Source organism: Macaca fascicularis, chromosome 18 (assembly GCF_037993035.2).
Source record: "Macaca fascicularis isolate 582-1 chromosome 18, T2T-MFA8v1.1".
NCBI lineage: Eukaryota > Metazoa > Chordata > Mammalia > Primates > Cercopithecidae > Macaca > Macaca fascicularis.
Genome location: NC_088392.1, coordinates 81138374 through 81161404, shown reverse-complemented (window position 1 = coordinate 81161404; position 23031 = coordinate 81138374). Strand labels below are relative to the sequence as shown.

Below are 23031 nucleotides of genomic sequence, written 5' to 3'. Positions count from 1 at the left end.
CCACAATGTCTCTCTGGAGTATCCCTAACCATGCCTCAGCTCAAAGTCTCAGTCAAGTAAACTCTCCTAAAATTTCAGCATATCATTTTGCAAAAACTAAATAAACTTCATGTGGTCTCTCTGCAAAGCTGCTAATCCCAGATAGAAGGGAACACACAGGCATGGGCGCCACGCGCTGGCCAGGTGAGGTCCCGAAACGCCGCAGAGCTGTGGCTTTCCCACCTATCAACAACCAGGCTGTGGACAGGCTGTGGCCGTGTGTAAATGGCTGGCCCAAGAGATGTCCTTCTGTCCTAGAATACTCTACATAGAAAACTGTCAGCAAGGTTATGGCTCATACATACTAAAAGCGAGGAAGCTTTGTCTGAAAAACATTCAGAAAAACAGAACACAAAACCCAAACCAAGATAAGAAGCGGCAGAAGTGTTTGGGCTCGGGACACATCGCGATTCCTCATCCCATGTCCAGCTGCATTCCTTGCTTTGTCATTTTGTGGGCAGAGTCCTAAGAAGGAAACGCTCTGAAGTCTTCACACCAGGGACTCTGTTCCACCTCAAATGTGTGTGTCCCTTTACCCTCCTGGGTGACAACATAACCAGCCGTGTGCAGATCTCTGCTCCACTAGTCCGCCTGCCACTGGAGCCCACAGCTGACCTGCAGAACCACGCACGCGCTTTGTGCAGAGTCAGCACGGTGCCAAATTTAACTGGATAAACTACAGTGACATATTATTTGACCTTTACAAAGTCACCAAGCCAGCATCTAAGTAACACGCAGAGAACACAGAAGTCAGACTTACTCTGGGGCGACACATCCATGCTGCGGTGTGACTGTGAGGCAATGCGCTGGCCAGCACAGCTCAAATCTCAATAACCTCACAGAGTTATTCACAATCTGAAAATGTCCAGTTTTTGCCATGTCACCTATTTTGTCAGATAAATAAAATGTTACTTACATTTAACAACAGTGAAAAAGACAAATGTTAACAACTAATAAACCAGAACCCTAAATAGATACATGAGTATGCTACTGCTTTCTCAACTGCGCAATTACAGAAATTTCCAATCCTTGGTGGTAAACAAAAGGAAAAAGGAAACCTGGAAATTGTCACTGCTTGGTCTTAACCTGAGCACACACCTGCGTAGCAGATTCACTCTACTCTGCACCAATGCTGTATCTCTGTGGGCAGGGGTGTGGCTCTGCCACTGGGGAACTGGGAGCCTCGTTGAGGAGTGTGGCCCTGGGACAAGGACTCTGCTCTAGGCAAGTCTGAGTGGGGTCTCCAACAGTGGAAGCAGGACCTGGGCAAGGCACAGCTCAATGTGCAAGAGCCCATGTGTGTCTTGGATGGGCCATGGGTACAAAGGAAGTACAGGCCCAGACGCCAGAACAAACCTCTGAGGTGTCACAGCTGACATACTCACAAGGAGAAGGAGCTACTAGAATCAAGTGCTCGGGCAGGACAGTCCACGGCTCTTCGGAGGCCAGCTGATCCGGAGGCGGGCGAGCCGCCTGTGAGAGAAGAGGAGAACCTTGAGGACCTTTGACTGGTAAAACATCCAAAGAGATGTTGCCACCATGTCTCCCAGAAGCTTCCAAGTAGCTAAAAAATTATTTAAAAATGAAAAAGTTAGACAAGAGACAGAGACACAAGTTAAAAATGATAAAAGACCAGATTGTATCACATACTTTTATACTAATTCTTCATAAATCTAAAAACATTAAAAGTTAAAAGTGCATTATATATCAGGTATTTTTTAGCGAATAAAAATTATTCATATTGTGTATAGTTTACAGTGTGTATAGGCTGGGTGTGGTGGCTCATGCCTATAATCCCAGCACTTTGGGAGGCCGAGGCGGGAGGATCGCTTGAGGCTAGGAGTTTGAGAACAGCCTAGGCAACATAGCAAGACACCACCTCTACAAAAAGATAAAAGAAAAATTAGCTGGGAGTGGTGGCAGGTGTCTGTAGTCCCAGCTACCAGGAAGGCCAAGGCAGAAGAATTACTTGAGGCCAGGAGGCCAACCTGGGCTACACAGCAAAACCCTGTCTTTAAAAAAATACATGAAGTATAGGGGTGACAGGGGTGGGTGGTTGCACTGGGACTTGCAGGGAACAGTCAGCCAGTCTGGGTCAGCGGCACTGAGCTCAGGGAGACAGCCGTGCAATGGAAAGATTAGTTAAAAATTGGAGGATTAAGTAAAAACGTAAATATGTTGAGGATAATGGGGCCAGGGTTCCCAGTACTGGAGAAAAGGGTATAAATGTGGAAAGGCACTGTGGTGTTAGACTAGAATTGGAGGCTTCAGAGGAAGCTCATTTAACATATTTATAAACACAAGTAAATACAGAAGTGTGTGGATTTGTGTATTAGTCCACATTTCCTGGGTTTGTCCACAGGGAGAGCCTAGAAGCAAGGGTATCTCAACAGCATGAGTACACCTAGTGCCTGCACCCTGGTTTCTAACACCATTCATTCTCTACTCTCAGCTTCTGAGAGAAATGGTTATTCCAGGGGGCGGGGTGGGGAGCGCAGGGAAAGTACAGGATGAGCCTAAACATCCTGCTGTGCCAATGAGTAAGAAAGTGCTCAAAGAAGGACGGGGACCCATCAAAAGGACCGGAAGCCAGAATGCAATGCAGGACCAAATAACGACAGTGAAGGACCCACACTGCACCCACGAGCCCACTCCAGTATCAGTGACTCATTACACAAAAAGGCCAAAAGCAAATCTCTTCCTCATAGGAAAAAGCCAATTAATACATGTAGAAAGATGGAATTAGAAATCACCCTTTGGTAACCATGATGAAAATAATTCAGGCAACAAGCATCAATGGATGCTCACAGTTTGATAAGGAACAGATAATCATGATCTTTAAGGAACTCCCTCTAAGATATTCATCAGCTTACAGTGGAGAAATCTGGCAGGCACCATTTTTAACTAAGTGATAGCACAAATTAGCATTGTACACTGCCTGAGAAGATGCACTGAGAAAACAAACAGCATCATTCCTGCCAAAAGTGTGAAAATTGAATCTGCAAACTGAAATTGTGGGATGTTTTACAAAGTAACTGGCCTGGACTCCAAAAAAACATCAAGGTCATTGGTAAGAAAGGGTTAGCAGTTGGCCTGCAATCTATTTTCTCCTTTTTACCAAGGAATGCTCAATAAAAAAGAAAGGTGATTTGGTGAAATCTGCTAGTGATCTTGCTAGTGACAGATCTCCTAGCAAACACACTGATGTCCTTATCTATGGAATGCTTTTTGCAAGATGTATCTGCTCTGTCTAGAATTATTTCTGGTAAAGAAACCTGAAGCTTCTGATTTTATGGGATACAGTTATTTGAAAAATTACCACATAAGTCATGTAATTATCAAAGTGCAAAATAGAACTTTCATGCTCAATACAGCTCCTCCTTTCGGGTAAGCCATGTAGCACACGCACAATTTAGAGACCTGGTGTCAAAACTGAACAAGAGCTCAAGTATTAATGTGGCCGAAAGGACCTAGGAAGCGCCACCACCAGTCCCAGACTTCTCCAGGCTTCACCTAAAGTTACTAGTAAGCTTAATTCTGGGTGAAGTCTTTGATTTCGTGGATCTGATACAATAATCGAACCTTCTGTATTATCTCAGTCAGGAAAGATAAGGAAAGGCTAAGGAACTCTATTCTGAAAGAGAGTAAGCAGACAGCATAACTAAATGCAGCATGTGATGTTAGATTACATTCTGGACCAGAGAGGAAGCGGCAAAGATGAAGGTTATTTTTTGTTGTTGTTTTGTCATTTAACTATAATATAAAGGACATTATTGGAACAAACAACGTGTGGATGGAACCTGTGGACTAAATGATTGTAGTGTATTGCTATTAAATGTCCTAATTTGGATGAGTTTTCCAGGGCTATGTAGGAGATTGTTTTCTTCGTTTTGTTTTTGAGACGGAGTCTTGCTCTGTCGCCCAGGCTGGAATGCAATGGCCTCATCTCGGTTCACTGCAAGCTCCGCCTCCTGGATTCACACCATTCTCCTGCCTCAGCCTCCCCTGTAGCTGGGACTACAGGCGCCCTCCACCTCGCCCGGCTAGCTTTTTGTATTTTTTTTTAGTAGAGACGGGGTTTCACCGCGTTAGCCAGGATGATCTCGATCTGACCTTGTGATCCGCCTGCCTTGGCCTCCCAAAGTGCTGGGATTACAGGCGTGAGCCACCGCGCCCGGCCATAGGAGAGTGTTTTTAGGACATTTAGGGCTAATTGGTTATCATGCCTGAAACTCTTAGATGGTTCAGAAAAATGTTCCATATAAATAGAGGATGATAAGGTAAAGGTGGTAAAACAACGTGAGTCTGAGTGCAGCGTATATGGGAATTCTCTGCACTATTTCTAAACTTTCCTGAAAGTTTGAAATTATTTCAACTTAAATTTTAAAATAAAGGTGAAATAAAAATTTTGAGACAAAATAATAATAATAGTAAAGTACAGGAAAAAAGATCAGCTTTGCTATGAATCGAATCATCCTGAAATCAGGTCATTTCTTTTACCTTGTAGATTCCAAGCTAGCTTTGGAAGAAGGCTGAAGGAATTCTCTGCTAGAAATGCAATCTCTGAATTCTCCAATTACTGAAAGTATAATTTTACACATGCTTCCATAAAAGAGCTGAACATCATTAGGCCGTTGGGGAATATCATATACTGAAATAGAAAATAATGTTTGAAATACATTAATGTTCACACAAGCACACCACAAAGTAACAGATACATTTGTATATTTACAGCTATAGAATATTAGTTTCCTGGGTTGGGGGAGGTGACATTAGGATTAGTAGTATACCTCCTGGCACAAAATTACAGTGAATTCAGCACCAGTGGCTGACAGCTCAGACTTGGAACCTGAATTTGAACTACCTTTGCCACTCATTTACTTTGTGACTTTTGGCAAGTTACTTAACCTCTCTGAACTTAGTTTCCTCAACTACAATACAGAGTAACGATCTGTATCAGGGGTTGTGAGCATTAAAATAAGAAAGCTTTTGCAGATATATTCGGCAACAAACATTTATATGAAGCTTAATGTAGACATTGTTCTAATCTCTTTATATATATTAATTTAGTTAATTTTCAAAACAATTCTTTGAGATAGGTACTGTTACCCCTACTGCAAAGAGGAAGAATCTGAAGCACAGAAGTTAAGAGTCCATGATTTTTAAGTAGCAGTCTCACAGACATTCAATTTAAAGTAAATCTAGAAACCAGCACTACTAATATAATTAGATTAGTGAAACAGTATTCAAGATTAACATCTCTAGGTTAGGCCACCCAAATTTGTATATACAAGAAATGTTAAATTAGATGGTCTTTGAGTATCATATATTTTGACGTGGAAATTTTAAAAGAACACAGTAACTATAAATTTAGATTTATAACTTAACCAAGACTCTTGACTGAAAAAGTTTAAATCAACTACAAAAATATGTGCCATAAATTACACATTTTGTAAAAGCAAGATTGTTACAAATCTTTGGAACAGTAACATGCTCAAGGAAATGTTACTGAAATTCATCACATAAAAGCTTCAGCTGCAGTGTACTCACAGGTGATCTATGGTACAAACCAACAAATAAAGTGAAACTGTTTTCTCCGTTCATCTGGACAATAAATATATAATCACAAGGAATACAGTATTCCTTGAGGTGAAATTCTGGTGTCCCAAAGACCTGGCCTGAGTCCCAGCTCAACCCCATCTTAGATGGGTGATCTTGACAGCTACTTGAGCTCTTGGTTGGCTGTGTCAACACAACTCTTAATACATTATGTGTACTTAATTTTTGGACATGCAGCTCTACCTGGAGCATTCGCCCTTATTCAGGTCTCATCTTCACCTTACCACCTCCTCCTTTTTCTTCAAGTATACCTCAAGAATCATCTCATTCTAAGTAAGGTGCCCTCCCAGATTTATAAACATAGCTCTCTCTATCACAGCACTTTTCACATCACACCTGAGTCATCTGTCTTCCCCTGAGTCTGTAAGCCCCTCATGGACAAGGACTGCATCCAGTACCTCTGCATCCAGTGTCCATAGACCTACTGGCACTCTGTCTTCTCAGGATGCATCCACCATTCAACGAGAGGACTGTCGTTGTATGGTGGGGCTATGCCACCTTCTGAACCACTGCAAACTCTGCCACCCTACAGTCTTCACCACAGTTGCACCGTGTTACTAAGTGTTAGTGTTCCATCTCCATAGCACAGTTCAGCTTATCTCGTATTTGGATCCTTCCTTTGAGGAAGAGGTGGGGCTGCAGTGGGACGGATGGGTCTTCAGTTTCCACTTCAAATCCAAGGCTTTTTTCCTTTGCTCTGGTCCCCTAGCACACTCCTAACAAGTCCATTTCAAGTCTTTCTGTCTTTTTTTTTTTTTTTTTTTTTTGAGACGGAGTCTCGCTCTGTCGCCCAGGCTGGAGCATAGTGGCCGGATCTCAGCTCACTGCAAGCTCCGCCTCCCGGGTTTACGCCGTTCTCCTGCCTCAGCCTCCCGAGTAGCTGGGACTACAGGCGCCCGCCACCTCGCCCGGCTAGTTTTTTTGTATTTTTTAGTAGAGACGGGGTTTCACCGTGTTAGCCGGGATCGTCTCTCGATCTCCTGGCCTCGTGATCCGCCCGTCTCGGCCTCCCAAAGTGCTGGGATTACAGGCTTGAGCCACCGCGCCCGGCCTCTTTTTGTCATTTTTAACTAACTCATCCTTGCCTTCCCTTTGAGCAGATGATCTAGACACCCACTTATTGAAAAGTTCACAGACTATTCAACATCACCCCTACCAAGGCATAAATGTCCTTTCATCACTTCATATTTCAGAAGCAAAATATAATCCATCACTAAAAAAGTAGAAAATAAAAACAGGGAAAAACTACCACCAGAAATTTACCACCAAAACTAGCCACTTATTCTTTTGGTGTGTATATGCCTGTAATTTTACTTATGTAAATATATGTAATAATTTTTAGCAAAATGATATCTTACTATGCAAACTTCAAAAAGGTTTTGTGATAAATGAAGAGCTTTCCATGTCATTCAGAACAGATTCACATTATTGTTCTAATGGCTTCAAAATACTCTACTGTGGCCGGGCGCGGTGGCTCACGCCTGTAATCCCAGCACTTTGGGAGGCAGAGGCGAGGGGATCAAGAAGTCAGGAGATCGAGACCATCCTGGCTAACATGGTGAAACCCCGTCTCTACTAAAAAATACAAAATAATTAGCTGGGTGTGGTGGTGGCCTGTAGTCCCACCTACTCGGGAGGCTGAGGCAGGACAATGGCGTGAAACCGGGAGGCAGAGCTTGCAGTGAGCAGAGATCGTGCCACTGCACTCCAGCCTGGGGGACAGAGCAAGACGCCATCTCAAAAAAAAAAAAAAAAAAATTCTACTGCATAATTAAATGACTCCCTATTCTTGGGCATTAAGGTTACTTCTAGCTTCTTGCTATTATAAACAACACTATGGTGAAAATCCGTATATACATTTTTACACAGTCTGTATGTCTCAATATATGTATATTTTGTAGGAATAATAAATACTGTTAAATATTTGAAATGTTGAGTATAAACAGGGCTAACCATCTAGGTTAGTGTCACCTTATCACTACCTATTTTGAAGATTTTTTGCCACCACTGCATCTTCCATAAATCTTACAATAGGCACAATAGAACAGTAACCTCAAAATGAGTGCGAGTTTACAATCAAATCTAAGTAGCAATTAATTTGATTTAATAATGACCATTTTCTTCTTCCTGTTTACAAGGTTGCCTAGAGAATAAGTGCAGAAAGTATTAGTAACATGTAACATTTATACAGCAGCAAAGCTCTTTCACTGAATCCTTGTTAACAACTCCGTATGGATGAAAAGCTAGATGTCGCTCCTCCTCCCATTTACAAGATAAGGAAACTGATATTCAATAATGTAATTTGTTCAAACTCATACAGCAGGGCTGTGGCTCAAACTCTGCCTGACACTGTATCTAAACTAACACTTCCTTCTTATATCACATTACTGGACCTAGATAATACTATAAACGACCCAAAAGATTTAATACATCAAGACACGCCGAAATTCTTACCTTCAGTTACTAATAGCTCATCTTGAAACGCTTCAACAAAATTAATGTTTTGAAACACACTGTGTTCGGGAAGTATCTCTTTTATCATCTCTGGCTTATGTAACAGGGCCCTGGCATGAGAGATTTTTTTTTATTATTATTTAAAAGTGCCATTATATATAAAATAACTTTAATTAGATTTTCACTAATGCATTTGGCAAATCCCACTAATACTGAAATATCAGTACACAGACCTTACACCTAAAAGAAAAATCTGTTTTGGAAGTTCCCTCGAAATTTACACATGGTAGTAAAATTATCAGTTTCAGTTAAATATTAACATCAAACAAGAATTCCCTAAAAGAAGAGTAAAACTAGATTCTTTTCAGGTCCTACATTTTCATTATTTGTGATAATGTGGTAATAGCTAGAAATTTGTCTCAGAACACAAAAGAACATGCTAAAAAATGGGAAGATTTGAAGGGGAATATCTCAATTACCATATAACCATGTTTATCTGGCTCCTTCCAGAGAATCTGAAGTGAGAAAACTGAAATGTAAATTTCTCTATAATACTCAGATGTCCACAAAGAAAATCTCACTACTATAATTTTATGTCAAAGAGGAGTTTGAAAACAATACGCTGACTTCTATATCCCAATTGAGAAAAAGAAAAACATCAGAATACCTCATAATATGATTTCTCCAAATGTCAGTTTCTATTTCCAAAATACTTTAAAAAGAAACAAAACCAGGTCCAAAGGCAAGCTTTTTATTTGGTTTGTTCTAACATCATGTAGCAAGCCGCCATTAAATTCCCTCTTGTAAAACATTCCAATGACCCTCAACAAATTAAAAACAAAACAATTTCCCAAATTCTGTATCAGAATAAAACACAGCCAAGCACAAAGGGTTGGAAGGAGACAGGCGTATTCCTCCACACCCCCTTTCTAACGATTTTTTATTAGCAGGTGACACACCATGAGATGCACTCATCCTGTGTTTAGGTCCTTTAGTCTAGGAAACTACACTTTACAATGAGAGAATTCATATCTTTGAATCACACTTAAACCTAAATCAACATCCTAAATTTTCCAACAGTTCAGCATATCAAACTATGTTTAAATTATCTATCTATTTATTTATTTATTTATTTATTTGAGAGGTCTGGCTCTGTCGCCAAGGCTGGAGTGCAATCATAGCTCACTGCAGCCTTGAACTCCTGGGACTGTGATTTTCCCACCTCAGCCTCCGAAGCAGTGAGGACTACAGGGGCACACCACCACACCCAACTGAATTTTCTATTTCTTTTCTAGAGACAGGGTCTCATTATGTTGCCCAGGCTGGTCTTGAATTCCTGGCCTCAAGCAATCTTCCCACTTCAGCCTCCCAAAGTGCTGGGCATGAGCCACGTAGCCTGCCCTATATTTACATTAGATAGATCAGATTTTACAGTAGTTTGTACTTTTTAAATAGCTGCAAGCTAAACATCTTATACATTTCGAAAATTCGACTTGATCCTTTCAAATAATTCACAGCATTCCCAGAAATATTACTAACTAGTCATCTGTTTATACAATATAATCATTCAGTAGTTTCTAATCTTTTATAAAACTGACACGGTCACTTGACATGTCATCAAGAGTACATTATAAAAATAGTCCTATTATGAAGTATGATGCAGCTAATGAGTAAGGGAAGAGTGGCACAATACATTCATCTAGAAAAGAAGGCACATTCTGAGGAAATATAGGAGATGAGTTTCCTACGGGTATTTTTTCCTCACATTGTGGTAGCTTATCACCCACATAAATTCTACCATGATTTTTCATCTACCAATTCACTAATAGTGAAATGTTCTAAAAATTCCACATCCCAAGCCACAGAAGCCTTCATTATTTCTACTGAATGGTTCCCAGCATTGTGTAAGATAAGTCATCTACCTGCGATACTGCTGTCTTGAAATTTCATCTCCACCAAATAAGTATACAGTTGATAGTTCTGTTGCAGTTTTATTATTGATTCCTCTGTCTGATGGATTATATATTAAAGTAACATCCTGATGCCAAGAAAAAAAAATCAGGAGTAAATATTAAATATTTTTAAGTAATTTCATTCTGATTCAACAATCTTATGAGTCTAAATATCTGACATAGACACAAGTGCATGTGCATGGCATTTCCAACATCACATAAGTATGTCCACTCCTACATTATTTTCAAATATTATTTTAGCTTTTGGCTTTAAAATACATAATTATTAACTTAATTTTAAAATGAGTTGATGTTGTTAGCACAGAAACTTTTATACTTACTTCTTGTGTTCTTTCCTTGAGTACAAATTTATCTGGAAGAATCCTCAATACTTTAGGATCCAGCAAAATTTTTTTCTGAGAATCCTTAAAACCTACTGCTTTAACAAAAGCTGCTCGGGAGCCAGTGTTGCGGACAGAAAAAACAATTTTACTTTCTTTTCCAGGTACTAAGCCATTCACTGTTACCATGTAACTGTCAGATAATTTTTTAACACCTTCCAAAATAAGATTGCTTGTTCCTCCATATCCAGACAAAGGTATCTAAAAGAATATACATATGTGAAATTATTTTAATGTTAAGCAGAAAGCAAAACACTGAATTACAGTCAGAAGAAAATTCAGAAAGATTTAATACAATTAAAAATTTTAATGTTTGTGTACTTTGAGTAGTAGTTCCTCATTTCCAGTTCAGCGGTATATTAAAGACTTTGTTTTAAGGAAAAAACAAACAAAAGACCAGCAAAATTATCTGGCTTCTGAAATGCTAAGAATTAACTATTTCAAAAGCCAAGCTTAGATGACAGAGGAATAATACAAAGATTAGTACAGATATGCTTAAGAAGTTTATAGGGTAAAATATACTAATATTTTTAATTTACTTTGAAATGCATTAAAAAGATGAACTGGGGGCTGCCAAGGTAGCCGAAAAGGAACAGCTCCCATCTGTAGCTCCTAGTGAGATCAACACTGAAAGCGGGTTATTTCTGCATTTCCAACTGAGGTACCTGACTCATCTCATTGGGACTGGTTAGAGAGTGGGTACAGCCCACGGAGGGTGAGCCGAAGCAGGGTGGGGCGTCACCTTACCTGGGAAGCGCAAGGGGTTGGATGCCCTTTCTCACCACTCCTATTCAATATAGTATTGGAAGTTTTGGCCAGGGCAATCAGACAAGACAAAGAAATAAAGGGTATTCATATAGGAAGACAGGAAGTCAAATTGTCTCTGTCTGCAAATGACACGATTGTATATTTAGAAAACCCCATCATCTCAGTCCAAAATCTCCTTAATCTGATAAGCAAAGTCTCAGGATACAAAGTCAATGTGCGAAAATCAGAAGCATTCCTATACACCAATAATAGACAAACAGGGTCAAATCATGAGTGAACTCCCATTCACAATTGCTACAAAGAGAATGAAATACCTAGGAATACAACTTACAAGGGATGTGAAGGACCTCTTCAAGGAGAACTACAAACCACTGCTCAAAGGATAAGAGAAGGCACAAAGAAATGGAAGAACATTCCATGGTCACGGATAGGAGGAATCAATATTGTGAAAATGGCCATACTGCTCAAAGTAAGTTACAGATTCAATGCTCTTCCCATCAAGCTACCATTGACTTTATAGAATTAGAAAAAAAACTACTTTAAAGTTCATATGGAACCAAAAAAGAGCCCATAGAGATAATTGAAAGACAATCCTATGCAAAACGAACAAAGCTGGAGGCATCACACAACCTGACTTCCAACTATACTACAAGGTTATAGTAACCAAAACAGCATGGTACTGCTACAAAAACAGAAAGACAGACAAATGGAACAGAACAGAGGCCTCAGAAATAATACCACACATCTACAACCATCTGATCTTTGACAAACCTGACAAAAACAAGAAATGGGGAAAGGATTCCATATTTTTAAAATGGTGTTGGGAAAACTGGCTAGCCATATGCAGAAAACTGAAACTGAATCCCTTCCTTAAAACTTATACAAAAATTAACTAAGATGGATCAAAGACTTAAATGTAAGACATAAAACCATAAAAACCCTATAAGAAAACCTAGGCAATACCATTCAGGACATAGGCATGGACAAAGACTTCATCACTAAAACACCAAAAGCAATGGCAACAAAAGCCAAAATTCATAAATGGGATCTAATTAAACTAAAGAGCTTCTGCACAGCAAGAGAAACTATCATCAGAGTGAACAGGCAACCTACAGAATGGGGGAAATTTTTTGCAATCTATCCTTCTGACAGAGGGCTGATATCCAGAATCTACGAAGAACTTGAACAAATTTATAAGAAAAAAACAAACAACCCCATCAAAAAGTGGGCAAAGGATATGAACAGACACTTCTGAAAAGAAGACATTTATGCAGCCAACAAACATGTGAAAAAAAAGCTCATCGTTACTAGTTACTAGAGAAATGCAAATCAGCCAGGCATGGTGGCTCACACCTGTAATGCCAGCACTCTGGGAGGGCGAAGTGGGCAGATCGTGAGATCAGGAGATCGAGACCATCCTGGCTAACAGGTGAAACCCCTTTACTATTAAAGAAAAAAAAATACAAACAATTAGTTGGGCGTGGTGGCATGCACCTGTAGTCTCAGCTACTTGGGAGTCTCGGAGGCAGGCGAATCGCTTGAACCTCGGAGGCGGAGATTGCAGTGAGCCAAGATCGCGCCACTGCACCACGCCAGCCTGGGCAACAGAGCAAGTCTCTGTCTCAAAAAAAAAATAAACAATAAAATAAAAACCACAATGAGATACCATCTCACACGTTAGAATGGCGATCATGAGAGATTCTGTTCCAAGATGGCCAAACAGGAACAGCTCCGGTCTGCAGCTCCCAGCATGACTGACACAGAAGATGGGGATTTCTGCATTTCCAACTGAGGTACCTGGTTCATCTCATTGGGACTGGTTGGACAGTGGGTGCAGCCCACGGAGGATGAGTCAAAGCAGGGCGGGGCATTACCTCACCCGGGAAGTACAAGGGGTCAGGGGATTTACCCTTCCTAGCCAAGGGAAGCTGTGACAGACTGCACCTGGAAAATCGGGACAGTCTCGCCCAACTACTGAGCTTTTCCAACGCTCTTAGCAAATGGCACACCAGGAGATTATATCCCACGCATGGCTTCACGGGTCCCACGCCCACAGAGCTTTGCTCACTGCTAGCACAGCAGTCTGAGATTGACCTGCAATGCAGCAGCCTGACACGGGGAGGGGCGTCCGCCATTGCTGAGGCTTGGGAAGGTAAACAAAGCAGCCAGGGAAGCTTGAACTGGGTGGAGCCCACTGCAAGGCCTATAGCCTCTATAGAGCCCACCTCTGGGTGCAGGGCATAGCTGAACAAAAGGCAGCAGAAATTTCTTCTGACTTAAATGTCCCTGTCTGACAGCTCTGAAAAGAGTAGTGGTTCTCCCAGCACCGTGTTTGAGCTCTAAGAATGGACAGACTGCCTCCTCAAGTGGGTCCCTGACCCCTGTGTAGCCTAACTGGGAGACATCTCCCAGTAGGGGCCAAATAACACCTCATACAGGCTGGTGTCCCCCTGGGATGAAGCTTCCAGAGGAAGGATCAGGCAGCAATATTTGCTGTTCTGCAATACTTGCTGTTCTGCAGCCTCCGCTGGTGATACCCAGGAAAACAGGGTCTGGAGTGGACTTCCAGCAAACTCCAACAGACCTGCAGCTGAGGGACCTGACTCTTAGAAGGAAAACTAACAAACAGAAAGGAATAGCATCAACAACAACAAAAAGGACATCCACACAAAAACTCCATCTGTAGGTCACCAGCATCAAAGACGAAAGGTAGATAAAACCACAAAGATGGGGAGAAACCAGAGCAGAAAAGCTGAAAATTCTAAAAACCAGAGCACCTCTTCTCCTCCAAAGGATCGCAGCTCCTCGCCAGCAACGGAACAAAGCTGGACAGAGAATGACTTTGATGAGCTGACAGAATTAGGCTTCAGAAGTTTGGTAATAACTTCTCCAAGCTAAAGGAGGATGTTCAAACCCATAACAACGAAGCTAAAAACCTTGAAAAAAGATCAGACGAATGGCTAACTAGAATAAACAACGTACAGAAGACCTTAAATGACCTCATGGAGCTGAAAACCATGGCACATGAACTACGTGACACATGCACAAGCTTCAATAGCCGATTCGATCAAGTGGAAGAGAGGGTATCAGTGAAGATCAAATTAATGAAATAAAGTGAGATGAGAAGTTTAGAGAAAAAAGTAAAAAGAAACGAACAAAGTCTCCAGGAAATATGGGACTATGTGAAAAGACCAAATCTACATTGACTGGTGAACCTGAAAGTGACAGGGAGAATTGGAACCAAGTTGGAAAACACTCTTCACGATATTATCCAGGAGAACTTCCCCTACCTAGCAAGGCAGGCCAACATTCAAATTCAGGAAATACAGAGAACACCACAAAGATATTCATCGAGAACAGCAACCCCAAGAAACATAATTGTCAGATTCACCAAGGTTGGAATGAAGGAAAAAATGTTAAGGGCAGCCAGAGAGAAAGGTCGGGTTACCCACAAAGGGAAGCCCATCAGACTAACAGCAGATCTCCACAAGCCAGAAGACAGTGGGGGCCAATATTCAACATTCTTAAAGAAAAGAATTTTCAACCCAGAATTTCATATCCAGCCAAACTAAGCTTCATAAGTGAAGGAGAAATAAAATCCTTTACAGAAAAGCAAACGCTGAGAGATTTTGTCACCATCAGGTCTGCCTTCCAACAGCTCCTGAAGGAAGCATTAAACATGGAAAGGAACTACTGGTAGCAGCCACTGCAAAAACATGCCAAATTGTAAAGACCATCGATGCTAGGAAGAAACTATACCAACTAATGAGCAAAATAACCAGCTAACATCATAATGACAGGATCAAATTAACACATAACAATATTAACCTTAAATGTAAATGGGCTAAATGCCCTAATTAAAAGACACAGACTGGCAAATTGGACAAAGAGTCAAGAACCATCAGTGTGCTGTATTCAGGAGACCCATCTCACATGCAGAGACATACAGAAGCTCAAAATAAAGGGATGGAGGAAGATCTACCAAGCAAATGGAAAACAAAAAAAGCAGGGGTTGCAATCCTAGTCTCTGATAAAACAGACTTTAAACCAACAAAGATCAAAAGAGACAAAGAAAGCCATTACATAATGATAAACGGATTAATTCAACAAGAAGAGCTAACTATCTTAAATATATATGCACCTAATACAGGAGCACCCAGATTCATAAAGCAAGTCCTTAGAGACCTACAAAGAGACTTAGACTCCCACACAATAATAATGGGAGACTTTAACACCCCACTGTCAACATTAGACAGATCAACAAGACAGAAGGTTAACAAGGATATCCAGGAGTTAAACTCCGCTCTGCACCAAGTGGACCTAATAGACATCTACAGAACTCTCCAGCCCAAATCAACAGAACATACGTTCTTCTCAGCACCACATTGCACTTATTCCAAAATTGACCACATAGTTGGAATTAAAACACTCCTCAGCAAATGTAAAAGAATAGAAATCACAACAAACTGTCTCTCAGATGACAGTGCCATCAAATTAGAAGTCGGGATTAAGACTCACTCAAAACCGCACAACTACATGGAAACTGAACAACTTGCTCCTGAATGACTACTGGATAAGTAACAGAATGAAGGCAGAAATAAAGATATTCTTTGAAACCAATGAGAACAAGGACACAACATACCAGAATCTCTGGGACACATTTAAAGCAGTGTGTAGAGGGAAATTTATAGCACTAAATGCCCACAAGAGAAAGCAGGAAAGATCTAAAATCAACACCCTAACATCACAATTAAAAGAATTAGAGAAACAAGAGCAAACACATTCAAAAACTAGCAGAAGGCAAGAAATAACTAAGATCAGAGCAGAGCAGAAGGAGACAAAGACACAAAAAAACCCTTCAAAAAAATGAATGAATTCCGGTTTTTTCAAAAGATCAACAAAATTGATAGACTGCTAGCAAGACTAATAGGGAAGAAAAGAGAGAAGAATCAAATGGATGCAATAAAAAATGATAAAGGGGATATCACCACTGATCCCACAGAAACACAAACTACCATCAGAGAATACTATAAACACCTCTATGCGAATAAACTAGAAAATCTAGAAGAAATGGATAAATTCCTGGACACCTACACCCTCTGTAGACTAAACCAGGAAGAAGTTGAATCTCTGAATAGACCAATAACAGGCTCTAAAATTGAGGCAGTAATAGCCTGCCAACCAAAAAAAGTCCAGGATCAGATGGATTCACAGCCGAATTCTACCAGAGGTACAAAGAGGAGCTGGTACCATTCCTTCTGAAACTACTCCAATCAATAGAAAAAAAGGCAGTCCTCCCTAACTCATTTTATGAGGCCAGCATCATCCTGCTACCAAAGCCTGGCAGAGATACAACAAAAAAAACCAGAATTTTAATCCAATATCCCTGATGAACATCAATGGGAAAATCTTCAATAAAATACTGGCAAACCGAATCCAGCAACACATCAAAAAGCTTATCCACCATGATCAAGTGGGCTTCATCCCTGGGATGCAAGGCCGGTTCAACATACACAAATCAATAAACGTAATCCATCACATAAACAGAACCAACGACAAAAATCACATAATTATCTCAATAGATGCAGAAAAGGCCTTCGACAAAAAATTCAACAGCCCTTCATGCTAAAAGTTCTCAATAAACTAGGTACTGATGGAACATATCTCAAAATAGTAAGAGTTATTTATGACAAACCCACAGCCAATATCATACTGAATGGGCAAAAACTGGAAGCATTCCCTTTGAAAACTGGCACAAGACAGGGATGCCCTCTCTCACCACTCCTATTCAACATAGTGTTGGAAGTTCTGGCCAGGGCAATCAGGCAGGAGAAAGAAATAAAGGGTATTCAATTAGGAAAAGAGGAAGTCAAATTGTCCCTGTTTGCAGATGACATGATTGTATATTTAGAAAACCCCACTGTCTCAGCCCAAAATCTCCTTAAGTTGATAAGCAACTTCAGCAAAGTCTCAGGATACAAAATCAATGTGCAAAAATCACAAGCATTCCTATACACCAATAACAGACAAACAAGACAGCCAAACCATGAGTGAACTCCCATTCGCAATTGCTTCAAAGAGAGTAAAATACCTAGAAATCCAACTTACAAGGGATGTGAAGGACCTCTTCAAGGAGAACTACAAACCACTGCTCCACAAAATAAAAGAGGACACAAACAAATGGAAGAACATTCCATGCTCATGAATTGGAAGAAACAATATTGTGAAAATGGCCATACTGCCCAAGGTAATTTATAGATTCAATGTCATCCCCATGAAGCTACCAATGACTTTCTTCACAGAATTGGAAAAAACTACTTCATATGGAACCAAAAAAGAGCCCGCATTGGCAAGACAATCCTAAGGCAAAAGAACAAAGTTGGAGGCATCATGCTACCTGACTTCAAACTATACTACAAGGCTACAGTAACTGAAACAGCATGGTACTGGTACCAAAACAGAGATACAGTCAATGGAACAGAACAGAGGCCTCAGAAATAACATCACACATCTACAACCATCTGATCTTTGACAAACCTAACAAAAACAAGAAATGGGGAAAGGATTCCCTCTTTAATAAATGGTGCTGGGAAAACTAGCTAGCCGTATGTAGAAAGCTGAAACTGGATCCCTTCCTTACAACTCATACAAAAATTAATTCAAGATGTTTAAAGACTTAAATGTTAGACCTAAAATCATAAAAACCCTAGAAGAAAACCTAGGCAATACCATTCAGGACACAGACATGGGCAAGGACTTCATGAATAAAACACCAAAAGCAATGGCAACAAAAGCCAAAATTCACAAATGGGATCTAATTAAACTAAAGAGCTTCTGCACAGCAAACAAAACTACCATCAGAATAACAGGTAACCTACAAAACGGGAGAAAATTTTTGAATCTACCCATCTGACAAAGGGCTAATATCCAGAATCTACAAAGAACTTAAACAAATTTACAAGAAAAAGACAACCCCATCAAAAAGTGGGCAAAGGATATGAACAGACACTTCTCAAAAGAAGACATTTATGCAGCCAACAGACACATGAAAAAATCTCATCATCACTGGCCATCAGAGACATGCAAATCAAAACCACAATGAGATACCATCTCACACCAGTTAGAATGACAATCATTAAAAAGTCAGGAAACAACAGGTGCTGGAGACGATGTGGAGAAACAGGAACACTTTTACACTGTTGGTGGGACTGTAAACTAGTTCAACCATTGTGGAAGACAGTGTGGTGATTCCTCAAGGATCTAGAACTAGAAATACCATTTGGCCCAGCCATCCCATTACTGGGTATATACCCAAAGGATTATAATTCATGCTAGTATAAAGACACATGCACACATATGTTTACTGTGGCACTATTCAAAATAGCAAAAACTTGGAACCAACCCAAACGTCCGTGAATGATAGACTGGATTAAGAAAATGTGGCGGCCAGGCGCAGTGGCTCAAGCCTGTTAATCCCAGCACTTTCGGAGGCTGAGACGGGTGGATCACTAGGTCAGGAGATCGAGACCATCCTGGCTAACATGGTGAAACCCCTTCTCTACTAAAAAATACAAAAAACTAGCCGGGCGAGGTGGCGGGCGCCTTTAGTCCCAGCTACTCCGGAGGCTGAGGCAGGAGAATGGCGTAAACCTGGGAGGCGGAACTTGCAGTGAGCCGAGATCCAGCCACTGCACTCCAGCCTGGGCAACAGAGCCAGACTCCGTCTCAAAAAAAAAAAAAAGAAAGAAAATGTGGCACATATACACCATGGAATACTATGCAGCCATAATAAAGGACGAGTTCATGTCCTTTGCAGGAACAGGGATGAAGCTGGAAACCATCATTCTGAGCAAACTATCACAAGGACAGAAAACCAAACACTGCATGTTCTCACTCATAGGTGGGAACTGAACAATGAGAAACATCACACTTGGGGGCCTGTTGTGGGGTCGGGGGTAGGGGGAGGGATAGCATTAGGAGAAATACCTAATGTAAATGACGAGTTAATGGGTGCAGCAAACCAACAAGGCACATGTATACCTATGTAACAAACCTGCACGTTGTGCACATGTACCCTAGAACTTAAAGTACAACTAACAACAACAACAAAAAGAATGGCGATCATTAAAACGTCAGGAAACAACAGGTGCTGGAGAGGATGTGGAGAAACAGGAACACTTTTACACTGTTGGTGGGAATGTAAATTAGTTCAACCATTGTGGAAGACAGTGTGGCAATTCCTCAAGATTCTAGAAGTAGAAATACCATTTGACCCAGCAATCCCATCACTTGGTATATACCCAAAGGATTATAAACCCTTCTGTTATAAAGACACATGCACACATATGTTTATTGCAGCACTGTTCACAATAGCAAAGACTTGGATCCAATCCAAATGCCCATCAATGATAGACTGGATAAAGAAAACGTGGCACAGATACACCATGGAATACTATGCGGCCATAAAAAAAAGGATGAGTTCATGTCCTTTGCAGGGACATGGAAGAAGCTAGAAATCATTCTCAGCAAACTAACACAGGAACAGAAAACCAAACACCGCATGTTCTCACTCATAAGTGGGAGATGAACAATAAGAACACGTGGACACAGGGAGGGGAACAGCACACCGGGGCCTGTCAGGGGGTGAGGGACTAGGTAAGGAATAGCATTAGGAGAAATACCTAATGTAGATGACGGGTTGATGTGTGCAGCAAACCACCACTGCACGTATACACCTGTGTAGCAAACCTGCACATTCTGCCCATGTATCCCAGAACTTAAAGTACAATAAAAATAAGTAAATAAACAAATAAATTTGAAAAAGATGAGCTGATGGATGGATATGTGGAAGAATACAGCAAAATGTTAACTACAGAATCTAAGTGATAGAGTATGTGACTGTTTACTGTATAATCCTTTCAACTTTTCAGTAATTCTGAACCTTTTCATAATAAAATGTTTTTGGGGGAAACTGTATTTATAATCCTCTTAGTGTGCAGTCTAGCCAGTGTCAGAGAAAAGCATGCAAAAGGGACTAAGCTAAAGAACTCAAACAACTTTTCAAAGACAGACACACTGTCAACGGGGGAAGCAGCACACTAGAGTCAGGCTTGGGGATCCATCTGCTGCTGCTTCCACAGGGCTCAATCCTTGCAGGAAGCAAGGCTTCACAGAATACATCCCATAAATTCGAATGTAAGGAAAACATTCACCCTGCTGGAAACTTGCCATACTTTGAAATGCACACCTTCAAAAATTATCTTCCATTCCTAATTACAGGTTGAGTATCCCTTACTCCAAGTGCTTGGGACCAGAGGTGTTCCAGATGTGGGAATGTCTGCTTTCTACTGGCTGAACATCCCTAATTCAAAAAATCCAAAATCCAGAATGCTCCAAAGAGCATTTCCTTTGAGCATCGTGTCGGCACACAAAGTTTCTGATTTTGGGCCGGGCGCGGTGGCTCACACGTGTAATCCCAGCCCTTTGGGAGGCCGAGGCAGGCGGATCACAAGGTCAGGAGATCGAGACCAGCCTGGCTAACACCATGAAACCCCATCTCTACTAAAAATACAAAAAAATTAGCCGGGCGTGGTAGTGGGCACCTGTAGTTCCAGCTACTCAGGAGGCTGAGGCAGGAGAATGGCGTGAATCCGGGAGGCGGAGCTTGCAGTGAGCCAAGACTGCACCACTGCACTCCAGCCTGGGCGACAGAGCGAGACTCCGTTTCCAAAAAAAATAAAAAATAAAAAATAAAAAAATAAAAGTTTCTGATTTTGGAGTGTTGTGAATTTTGAATTTTCAGATTAGGGATACTCAAGTTGTACTAAAACAGGTTGCAAATACTTCCTTGCAAACTTGAAACCATCATAACTTATTCCGAGTTGGTATGTACTAAACCAAAATAACATTTTGAAAAAGTAATTTTTTTCATCAGTTTGTACTGTCTTGACTTTTAGTGCAAATAAACAGCATTTCAGGCTTGGCACAGTGGTTCACGCCTGTAATTTCAGCACTTTGGGAGGCCAAGGCAGGCGGATCACTTGAGGTCAGGAGTTCGAGACACGCGTGGCCAACATGGCAAAACCCCATCTCTACTAAAAATACAAAAATTAGCCAGGTGTGGTGACGGGCGCCTGTAATCCCAGCTACTCGAGACGCTGAGGCAGGAGAATTGCTTGAACATGGGAGGTGTAAGTTGCAGTGAGCCAAGATCACGCCACTGCACTCCAGGCTGGGCGACAGAGCGAGATGATGTCTCAAAATAAATAAATAATTACATAATAAACAAACAAACAAACAACATTTAAAAGGGTTTCAGATTGGAAGCCCCTACAAATCCTCCCTCACTCAGTGACCTCTGGTAGTTTCAATACCAAAATGTTTCTAATTTTTCTTTATCCATAGAAATGTACAAGTAAATTTTATCAATGAAACTAAATAGTAAAAAACAAGGGAAAAGGTACCTTTGAAAATACTCATTATTTAAGTATTCTGCCTAAGAAATCACAAATTACTACTGAGTAACAAGGTTAAGAAAAAAGAATGATTGGCTGGCTGTGGTGGCTCACATCTGTAATCCCAGCACTTTGGGAGGCTGAGGTAGGCACATCATGAGATCAAGACCATCCTGGCCAACATGGTGAAACCCCATCTCTACTAAAAATACAAAAATCAGCTGGGCGTGGTGGCACGCGCCTGTGGTCCCAGTTACTCGGGAGGCTGAGGCAAGAGAATTGCTTGAACCTGGGAGGCAGAGGTTGCAGTGAGCTGAGATCATGCCACTGCACTCCAGTCTGGTGAGGGAGCAAGACTCTGTCTCAAAAAAAGAAAAGAAAAAAGAATGATTAAATGAAACAAATCTGACTCACACCGTAAATCCACAGACTAAACAGGAAACACTATTGCTCCTAACCTCAGTACTACCAAAATGTTGAGCAGCGTGATTCTTTGTGATGGAGCTATCCTGAGCTTCCTCAGATGTTCGGCAGCCTCCCTGGCCTCACCCAGCTGGTGCCAGTAGCACTCCTGTACTGCCCCCAGTTACGACAAACCAGAGTAACTCCAGACTCTGCCAATGTCCCCTGCGGGTAACACAAGCTCTGGTAGAGAACCACTGCTCCAGATGACAATACACCGAGCTGTTATTAGCACCCTAGAGACTGCACGGTACATAAACGTGCGCTCTGCATTCAGCCAGATTGAATTTGAACCTTGTGTCTACCCCTGACCAGCAAGCAAGATGCAAAATCACAGCCACGCATCTCTCGCAGCCTCAGTTTACACAAGTGCAAAATGGCAAGAGTGGTCGTATCTCAGATGGTTGTTTTGAAGATAAAAATGTGACAATCCGGCTGGGTGCGGTGGCTCAAGCCTGTAATCCCAGCACTTTGGGAGGCCGAGACGGGCGGATCACGAGGTCAGGAGATCGAGACCATCCTGGCTAACACGGTGAAACCCCGTCTCTATTAAAAAATACAAAAAACTAGCCGGGCGAGGTGGTGGGCGCCTGTAGTCCGAGCTACTCGGGAGGCTGAGGCAGGAGAATGGCGTAAACCCGGGAGGCAGAGCTTGCAGTGAGCTGAGATCCGGCCACTGCAGTCCAGCCTGGGCAACAGAGCGAGACTCCGTCTCAAAAAAAAAAAAAAAAAAATGTGACAACCCACCATCTCAGTCTGTTTGTGTTGCTGTCACAGAATACTATACATCGGCAGCCTGGGCGACAGAGCGAGACTCCGTCTCAAAAAAAAAAAAAAAAAAATGCGACAACCCACCATCTCAGTCTGTTTGTGTTGCTGTCA

The 23031-nt window shown here is 41.3% G+C and overlaps 1 protein-coding gene across 17 annotated transcripts in view; it reads right to left on the bottom strand.

Annotated features, from left to right (window-relative positions):
• CEP192 (centrosomal protein 192) overlaps positions 1–23031 on the bottom strand; it is a 142875-nt gene that overhangs the window by 26798 nt on the left and 93046 nt on the right. For 16 of the 17 annotated variants that reach the window (XM_065533539.2, XM_074022954.1, XM_005587252.5 and 13 more), the window contains 6 exons: positions 10406–10666; positions 10035–10150; positions 8113–8222; positions 4540–4690; positions 1425–1603; positions 800–923 (listed from right to left, as the gene is read on the bottom strand). In XM_065533539.2, coding sequence (XP_065389611.1) covers positions 800–923; positions 1425–1603; positions 4540–4690; positions 8113–8222; positions 10035–10150; positions 10406–10666 — 941 coding nt within the window. Of the gene's footprint in view, positions 1–799; positions 924–1424; positions 1604–4539; positions 4691–8112; positions 8223–10034; positions 10151–10405; positions 10667–12586; positions 12677–23031 lie in introns of those variants that run through there. The other variant, XR_012427353.1, reaches the window with a different exon arrangement.